This window comes from Arachis hypogaea, chromosome 9 (assembly GCF_003086295.3).
Source record: "Arachis hypogaea cultivar Tifrunner chromosome 9, arahy.Tifrunner.gnm2.J5K5, whole genome shotgun sequence".
Lineage (NCBI taxonomy): Eukaryota > Viridiplantae > Streptophyta > Magnoliopsida > Fabales > Fabaceae > Arachis > Arachis hypogaea.
Window position 1 is genome coordinate 6,521,619 of NC_092044.1, and position 9,748 is coordinate 6,531,366.

Below are 9,748 nucleotides of genomic sequence, written 5' to 3' on the forward strand. Positions count from 1 at the left end.
AGGATGATAGATTTGATGACAGTGCAGACGATGGAGACCACGAGGATCATTTTGGATTTGACGTTGAAGATGAAAATGATGGTGGAGTTAGAAATGCTTTTGAGGGATTTGATGGCCCTTTAAATGAACATGACAATGCTCAAACTGGTGGTGTTGATGCTGCTGTGAATGACGCCACCGTTAGGGATGATGTTGAGGTTGGAGAGATTTCTGAGGGTTATAAAATTGAAGATATTGATAGCTATGAGGGAGATTCGGATGATATGATTAAGAAGAGAAGATATCCTAAATACAATGAGGCTGAGATGAGTAGGGAATATGTGTTTAAGGTGGAATTGGAGTTCAAGTCACTTGGTCAGTTTAAGGATGCTATTAGGGAGCATGCTCTGTAGAATGGAAGGGATATTAGGTATATCAAGAATGATAAGGTTAGATGTAGAGTGGGCTGTAGAGAAAAGAAAGGGAAGTGTAGGTGGATGGCGTTTGCATCCAAAGTTGGTGGTTCTGATTGCTTTCGGCTGAAGACACTTAACGGAAAGCACACTTGTGGACAAGATTACAGCGGCAGGCTTGCATCAAGTAGTTGGGTGTCTCAGAAGATTGTTACCAATATTAGTAGGGGGAGGAGATGAAGATTGCAACAGTAATTCAGACCATTCAGGATAAATACATAGCTAATATTTCAGTCACAAAGGCTTATTAGGCGAGGAGAAAGGCGAGGGAAGAAGTACATGGCAGGGCTATTCTACAATATGGCAAGCTCAGAGATTACTGTGCAGAGATTATGAGGACAAATATCGGGTCTCCTACTCAGATTTTAGTTGACAGGCCTTCAATTACACACCAGCCAAGGTTTATGAGGATGTACATGTGTCTAAATTCTGTCAAGCAAGGCTTTTTGAATAGTTGCAGGCCTATCATAGGAGTAGATGGCTGCCACTTGAAGGGTGATCATGGTCAACAACTGTTGGTGGCTGTTGGAAAAGATCCAAACGATAACTATTTTCCAATTGTTGTTGCTGCTGTAGAGGCTGAGACTAGAGACAGTTGAGGTTGGTTTATAAACCTGTTATTGGATGATATTGGAGATGTCAGTAGAAGAAAGTGGGTATTCATGTCCGACCAACAAAAGATTAGCATTTGCTATTTAAATCTGTATGAACCTGCTGTGTAAATGGTTAAGCAATCCATTAGAACTTCAGAAGCTCATAAACCAAGTAATTTAGTGAATATGTAGCACTTATCTTGTAAAATTGAACTTTTACTATGGCAATCTCTCTTATAAAATTGTCTCTTGTTTTATCATCTTAGTGAAAATGTAGCTACAGTTTTTAATAGTCTTATAAAAGCTGCAATGTAGCATGTGTATGATTTAGTAGTTGTCTTATCTAGTTTGCTCTTAATTCTTTTTCTCATTACACACTTTTGCATTTCTCATAATGGTTTTATGTTCTTAAAATCTGTTGATGTTGATCATATCTTGAATCTTTTATCTTATTTGCCCCCTCCCCATGTTTATATTTTAGCATTGTTGTTCCACTAACTGATTGTGATGAACTAAGAAAGATGTCTCATTACTTCTTTGTTATGTTCAATCAAATGAGAATTAGTGTTTTAATTGAATCAAATAATTTACTGTCATAAAAACTAAACTATGCATAATGCTATAGTATATTGCTAGAGAATTGATTTCTTTTCATATTATTATTTTTAATTACGTGATATATAAGACCTTTTGTCCACATATACTTTCCACAAGTTTAAGGAATTACTAGTCTTATTCTTGTAGGCATTAGGTGTGTGTTCCCATGCACATTATTTGTTATAGAATGAATGCTAACAAAATTGAATCACTTGCCTCTGCCCTCTGTAACTAGGAAGTATATTGAACCACAAATGAATTGCAGAAGTGAGCTATAACTCAACTTCAATTTACAACTTTGTTAGATATGTTGTTCTGTTTTAAGTATGAATTATATATGATATGTTGCAGCTGCTGAAAACTGAAATATTTATCATATGTTGCTGCCTTTTATAAGTGAATTATATATGATATGATGCAGCTATATGAATGTGAATTATATATGCTATGCTGCAAGGTTTGATGCAAGTTTTTCAAGACATGATACCGGCGTTAGAGCATTGACTATGCTTGAGACATCTGTATGCCAATTGCAAGAAAGCATATGGAGGTGAGACTGTTTTGCGGGACCTAATTCTATCAATAGCTAAAGCTACATATGTGGAGAAATGGGAGAGGAGGATGACTCAGCTAATGAACATCAACCGTCAATGCTATGAAAAGTTAGCATCATTGGATCCAAAGCTCTGGTGCAAGAGCCACTTCACGTTTCTTGCTAAGAGCGACATGTTGATGAATAACATATCTGAAGCTTTCAATGGTAGGATCTTGGAGGCAAGAGACAAGCCCATAATTACTATGTTCGAGTGGATTCGGTGTTATTGGATGTCTCGGTTTGCTAAAAAAAAAAGAAGGCCAAAAAATATGAGGGTACAATCATGTCTAAACCTAAAAAGAGGCTTGATGTCATTGCTACGCGAGCTATGGAGTGACAAGCAAGATGGGCTGGAGGACTGAAATACGAAGTTTCTCATAAGAACCGGATGATTGTTGAGAGGTTTGTGGTTGACTTGTTGGCTGGAACGTGTAGCTGCAGATTTTGGGGGTTATGTGGAATGCCCTGCCCGCATGCTTGTTGTGCTATATTCGAGAAAGGGGACAATCCAGAAGATTATTGTAGCAACTTCTATAGCCCAGCAGCCTATGTTGCAACTTATGGTAACTTAGTTTCTCCAATCAATGGAGAAAATATGTGGTCGAAGGTTGAATGTGACACCATCATACCTCCCATCTTTAGGGTGAAGCCAGGAAGACCACGGATGGTGAGGATCAGAGAACCTGATGAGAACCGCTCTCAGACAAACCTTAGGAAGATGGGTTCATCTGTTACATGTAGCAACTGCGGCCAATATGGACATAATAGAAGGCATTGTTCCAATCCAATAGTGTCAGGTATCATGCAAATCTGAACCTACAAACTGTTGTTTTACTGTTTTAAATTCGAAATTATAGGGTATTTGAGGTGTCTAGTGGATTAGGTTGTGATTAGTATAACATATGGTGTATGAAAATTTATTATGTTGTGTTGTAAATTGTTGTGAATTGATTTGGATTGCAAACAGATTATGTTGCCTTATAAATAGACTATAAGATGATTATCAGTTGATTATACTGTGTTATAAATCTCTCTTGTAAATGGATTATAAATTCATTGAAAAAAGAGCTTAATATTCATGTTGCAATCTGCTGTTTACCTGATTTCTGAACCTGGTCTTGCTACTGTCGCCAACGGAGAAGATCCGAATGCTGCTGACACTGTGCCTGCTGCTGCTGATCCTGCAGCTGTTGCTGCTGATCCTGCAGCTGCTGTTGACACTGATCCTGCTACCGACGACAGATCCGGTGTGAATATCCACAGATCTGAGCGAATAAGGCAAACAGGAGTAGGTAGGGGAAGAGGAAGGGGCAGAGGAAGGGGCAGAGGAAGGAGTAGAGGAAGGGATATAGCTGCATCTTCACAACCACTCCCCACCACACCTGCATCTTTCCAACAGCTACCCACCACACCTGCTGTTGCTGCCTCCACTCAACCACCTCCCATACTTGCAACTTCAGCTTCTCAGGCTCAAACCACATCCACCGGTGCAGTGGCTCCAACCACAGCCACCTCACAACAAGCCTTACCTCTTGAAGGGCCAGCCTCTCTGATGAGCGGATAATTTGTACGCTTTTTGGCATTGTTTTTAGTATGTTTTTAGTATGATCTAGTTAGTTTTTAGTATATTTTTATTAGTTTTTAGTTAAAATTTACTTTTCTGGACTTTACTATGAGTTTGTGTGTTTTTCTGTGATTTCAGGTATTTTCTGGCTGAAATTGAGGGACCTGAGCAAAAATCTGATTCAGAGACTAAAAAGGACTGCAGATGCTGTTGGATTCTGACCTCCCTGCACTCGAAGTGGATTTTCTGGAGCTACAGAAGCCCAATTGGCGCGCTCTCAATGACGTTGGAAAGTAGACATCCTGGGCTTTTCAGCAATATATGATAGTCCATACTTTGCCCAAGATTTGATGGCCCAAACCGGCGCTCAAAGTCACCCTCAGAATTCCCAGCGTTAAACGCCGGAATTGGCACCAAAATGGGAGTTAAACGCCCAAACTGGCACCAAAGCTGGCGTTTAACTCCAAGAAGAGTCTCTACACGAAAATGCTTCAATGCTCAGCCCAAGCACACACCAAGTGGGCCCGGAAGTGGATTTTTATGTCATTTACTCATTTCTGTACACCTTAGATTACTAGTTTTCTATATATAGGACCTTTTACTATTGTATGATCATCTTTGGATTATTTTTAGATCCTTTGATCATCTTGGGATCTTCGGACATCTAGTTCTTAGATCATTGGGAGGCTGGCCTCACGGCCATGCCTAGACCTTGTTCTTATGTATTTTCAACGGTGGAGTTTCTACACACCATAGATTAAGGTGTGGAGCTCTGCTGTACCTCGAGTATTAATGCAATTACTATTGTTCTTCTATTCAATTCCGCTTGTTCTTGTTCTAAGATATCACTTGTTCTTCAACTTGATGAATGTGATGATCCGTGACACTCATCATCATTCTCACCTATGAACGTGTGACTGACAACCACCTCCGTTCTACCTTCGATTGGGTGAATATCTCTTGGATTCCTGATACACGATGCATGGTTGATCGCCTGACAACCGAGTGCTCGCCTGACAACCGAGCCAGCCATTCCGTGAGATCAGAGTCTTCGTGGTATAGGCTAGAACTGATGGCGGCATTCAAGAGAATCCGGAAGGTCTAACCTTGTCTGTGGTATTCTGAGTAGGATTCAATGATTGAATGACTGTGACGTGCTTCAAACTCCTGAGGGCGGGGCGTTAGTGACAGACGCAAAAGAATCACTGGATTCTATTCCGGCCTGATCGAGAACCAACAGATGGATAGCCGTGCCGTGACAGGGTGCGTTGAACATTTCCACTGAGAGGATGGGAGGTAGCCACTGACAACGGTGAAACCCTTGCATAAGCTTGCCATGGAAAGGAGGAAGAAGGATTGGATGAAGACAGTAGGAAAGCAGAGAGACGGAAGGGAAGGCATCTTCATACGCTTATCTGAAATTCCTACCAATGAATTACATAAGTATCTCTATCTTTATCTTTATGTTTTATGCGTTTATCACCATACCCATTTGAGTTTGCCTGACTAAGATTTACAAGGTGACCATAACTTGCTTCATACCAACAATCTCTGTGGGATCGACCCTTACTCGCGTAAGGTTTATTACTTGGACGACCCAGTACACTTGCTGGTTAGTTGTGCGAAGTTGTGTTTATGCCATGGTATTGAACACCAAGTTCTTGGTTTCATCACCGGGGATTATTTGATTTGTGAAAAGTATTAATCACAATTTCGTGCACCAAGTTTTTGGCGCCGTTGCCGGGGATTGTTGAGTTTGGACAACTGACGGTTCATCTTGTTGCTTAGATTAGGTATTTTTTTCGGAATTCTTGAAGATGAATTCTAGAGTTTCATGATGATTTGTTGAAGTCTGGCTGGCTGAGAGGCCATGTCTAATTTCATTGGACCGAGGTTTCAACTTATCATCACAAGAGCTTGTTGATTTCTATCAATCTTGCTTTTGGAGCAGTGATCTGCTAAGGCTTGGCTGGCCATTGGCCATGTCTAGTGTTTTGGACCGAAGCTTTCTTTGAAAGCTTGGCTGGCTGTGAAGCCATGTCTAATTCCTGGACCAGAGTCTTAGACTAAACATTGTATGATTCCTGGAATTCTCATTAAGAATTTTGATATCTTTTTCCACTTAATTTTCGAAAAAAAAGCACAAAAAAATTACAAAATCATAAAATCCAAAAATATTTCTTGTTTGAGTCTAGTGTCTCATGTTAAGTTTGGTGTCAATTGCATGCATTCATTCATGTGTCTTAGTGATCTTCAAGATGTTCTTGATGATTTCTTACTCTAATCTTTAAATTCTCTTGACTTGAGTGTTTTGTGTGTCTCATATGCATTCTCATTAGTGCCAGTAGTATACAAACTGCTAAGTTTGGTGTCTTGCATGCAGTGTTATTTGATTCTTGTTGCATTTTGATTTTTCCTTATTATTAAAAATCCAAAAATATTTTTAATTTGTGTCTTCTCAAGTCAATAATATAGAGAATTGAAGATTCAGAACATACAGCAGAGGAATTACACAGAAAAAGCTGGGCGTTCAAAACCCCCAGTGAAGAAGGACAGACTGGCGTTTAAACGCCAGCCAGGGTACCTGGTTGGGCGTTTAACGCCCAAAAGGGTATAGTTTTGGGCGTTAAACGCCAGAATGTGCACCATTCTGGGCGTTTAACGCCAGGATGGCACAAGAGGGAAGATTTTGTTTTCAATGCAATTTTTTTTCAAGTCTTCAAAGTTTTTCAAAATCAAATCTTTTTCAAATCATATCTTTTCAATCATATGTTTTCAAAATCAATTTCTTTCTATTTTCAAAGATACTTGTTATCAATTAATGATTTGATTCAACATTTCAAGTATGTTGCCTTTTCTGTTGAGAAAGGTTTAATGTTTGAATCATATCTTTTCTTGATAGCCAAGTCATTATTTTCAAAATGAAATCTTTTAAAATGTTTTTCAAATCATATCTTCTCAATCACATCTTTTTAAAATCAATCATATCTTCTTAACCACATCTTTTTCAAAATAGTTTTCAATCAAATATTTTTGATTTCTAATTTCAAAATCTTTTTCAAAAATCACTTGATTTCTTTCCCACTTTCATTTTCGAAAATCAATTAGTGTTTTTCAAAAATGTTTTCAAACTCTTTTACTTAATTTTCGAAAATTACTTCCCCTCTTCTCACATCCTTCTATTTATGGACTAACACTATCCCTTAATGCAAAATTCGAACTCCATCTTCTTTGATAAGTTCGAATTTTCTATTTCTGTCTTCTATTTTTCTTCTCCTCTGACACCTAAAGGAATCTCTATACTGTGACATAGAGGATTCCACATTTTCTTGTTCCCTTCTCCTTCTTATGAGCAGGAGCAAGGACAAAAGCATTCTTGTTGAGGCTGATCCTGAACCTGAAAGGACCTTGAAGAGAAAGCTAAGAGAAGCCAAAGCACAACTCTCTGTAGAGGACCTAACAGAAATCTTCAAAGAAGAAGAACAATGGCAGCCGAAAACAACAACAATGCCAACAATGCAAGGAAGGTGCTGGGTGACTTTACTGCACCTACTCCCGACTTTTATGGGAGAAGCATCTCTATCCCTGCCATTGGAGCAAACAACTTTGAGCTTAAGCCTCAATTAGTTTCTCTAATGCAACAGAATTGCAAGTTCCATGGACTTCCATTGGAAGATCCTCATCAGTTTTTAGCTGAATTCTTGCAAATCTGTGACACTGTCAAGACTAATGGGGTTGACCTTGAGGTCTACAGACTTATGTTATTCCCTTTTGCTGTAAGAGACAGAGCTAGGACATGGTTGGACTCACAACCTAAAGAAAGCCTGGACTCTTGGGAAAAAGCTAGTCAATGCCTTCTTGGCAAAGTTCTTTCCACCTCAAAAATTGAGTAAGCTTAGAGTGGAAGTCCAAACCTTCAGACAGAAGGAAGGAGAATCCCTCTATGAAGCTTGGGAAAGATACAAACAATTAATCAGAAAGTGTCCCTCTGACATGCTTTCTGAATGGAGCATCATAGGTATTTTCTATGATGGTCTTTCTGAACTATCCAAAATATCTTTGGATAGCTCTGCTGGAGGATCTCTTCATCTGAAGAAGACGCCTACAGAAGCTCAAGAGCTGATTGAAATGGTTGCAAATAACCAATTCATGTACACTTCTGAAAGAAATCCTGTGAACAATGGGACTAATCAGAAGAAAGGAGTTCTTGAGATTTCTCAAAGTCTGTCTGGAATGCAAAATGCACCAAGCAGTACTAAGGAAGCTTCATCTGAGGAAGAAGCTTATGATCCTGAGAACCCTTCAATGGAAGAGGTGAATTACATGGGAGAACCCTATGGAAACACCTATAATTCTTCATGGAGAAATCATCCAAATTTTTCATGGAAGGATCAACAGAGACCTCAACAAGGTTTCAACAATAATAATGGTGGAAGAAACAGGTTTAGCAATAGCAAACCTTTTCCATCATCTTCTCAGCAAAAGACAGAGAGTTCTAAGCAGAATAACTCTGACTTAGCAACCATGGTCTCTGATCTAATCAAAACCACTCAAAGTTTCATGACTGAAACAAGGTCCTCCATTAGAAATTTGGAGGGACAAGTGGGTCAGCTGAGCAAGAAAATTACTGAACTCCCTCCTAGTACTCTTCCAAGCAATACAGAAGAAAATCCAAAAGGAGAGTGCAAGGCCATCAACATGGCCGAATTTTGGGAGGAAGAAGAGGCAGTGAACGCCACTGAGGAAGACCTCAATGGACGTCCACTGGCCTCCAATGAGTTCCCCAATGAGGAACCATGGGAATCTGAGGCTCAAAATGAGACCATAGAGATTCCATTTGACTTACTTCTGCCATTCATGAGCTCTGATGAGTATTCTTCCTCTGAAGAGGATGAGTATGTTGACAAAACCCATTTGTAGGGTTTATCTAGTATTGGTTTTAAGAGCTTTTATCACCTTTTACCCACATTTATTCAATGAAATAGCATGGTTTTGTGATTGTCTCCTTATTTGTGCTTAGATGTGAAAACATGCTTTTTAGGACTTAAAATAGCTAAATCTAATTCTCTTTGATTCCACTAGATGCCTTGATATGTTTGTTAGTGATTTCAGATTGAAAAGGCTAGGAATGGATCGAAGGAGTGAAGAGGGAAAGCATGCAAAGTGGAGAAATCATGAAAAGTCAAAGAAGTTGAACTCGCCCATGGACGCGCGCGCGCACTTGGCGCTCGCGCGCACCTGCGAATCACCCCATGGACGCGTACGCGTGCTGTGCGCGTACGCGTCGGTGATGTTTTATGATTTTTTAATGAAAACGTGGCCAACGAATTCTGAAGGGTTGTGGGGCCCAATTGCAACCAACTTTGGCGCCAAAGATGCTATTTAAAGCCAAGGATTGAAGAGCAAAGGGGAGATCACTCATTAGTTCATTTTTCACTCATTAGGATTAGTTAGAAGTAGTTTCTAGAGAGAGAAGCTCTCACTTCTCTCTAGAATTAGGATTAGGATTAGGATTAGTTCTTAGATCTAGGTTTTAATCTTTGCTTTCTTTTACTTCTACATCTCAATTCCTTGTTGTTAGAATCATTCTTCTTCTATTCTTTTATTGTAATTTCCTTTATGATGTTCTTATACTTTGATTGTAGATCCACTTTTGTTCCTTCCTTTCTCTTTCAATTCAATTCAAGGTAATTCATAATAATTGTGTTTCTTTTGATTTGTGTTGTTAATTCCTTTCAATAATTGTTGTTAGATTTTGTTCTTGTTGTTGATTTACTATGTTTCCCTTTTATGCCTTCCAAGTGTTTGATGAAATGCTTGGTTGGATTTTAGAGTAGAATTTTATGTTCTTGGCTTGGAAAGGTAACTTAGGAACTCTTGAGTTACTAATGTCCAAGTAATTGATGATTGGGAGCCATTGACTCTAGTTCTCACTAATTGAATTAGT

General features: G+C 39.1%; 1 protein-coding gene across 1 annotated transcript; it reads left to right on the forward strand.

The window, feature by feature from the left end:
• Positions 1–2,263: 2,263 nt before the first annotated feature.
• LOC140175035 (uncharacterized) lies at positions 2,264–3,051 on the forward strand. Its single transcript, XM_072201933.1, has 2 exons — positions 2,264–2,475; positions 2,673–3,051. The coding sequence occupies exons 1-2, from the start codon at positions 2,264–2,266 to the stop codon at positions 3,049–3,051; spliced, it is 591 nt and encodes a 196-aa protein (XP_072058034.1).
• Positions 3,052–9,748: the final 6,697 nt, after the last annotated feature.

Coding starts and splice junctions, on each gene's coding strand:
- LOC140175035 (XM_072201933.1), top strand. CDS start 2,264: ATGACTCAGCTAATGAACATCAACCGTCAATGCTATGAAAAGTTAGCA. Junction 2,476..2,672: donor CGGTGTTATTGGATGTCTCG/GTTTGCTAAAAA, acceptor TGGAACGTGTAG/CTGCAGATTTTGGGGGTTAT.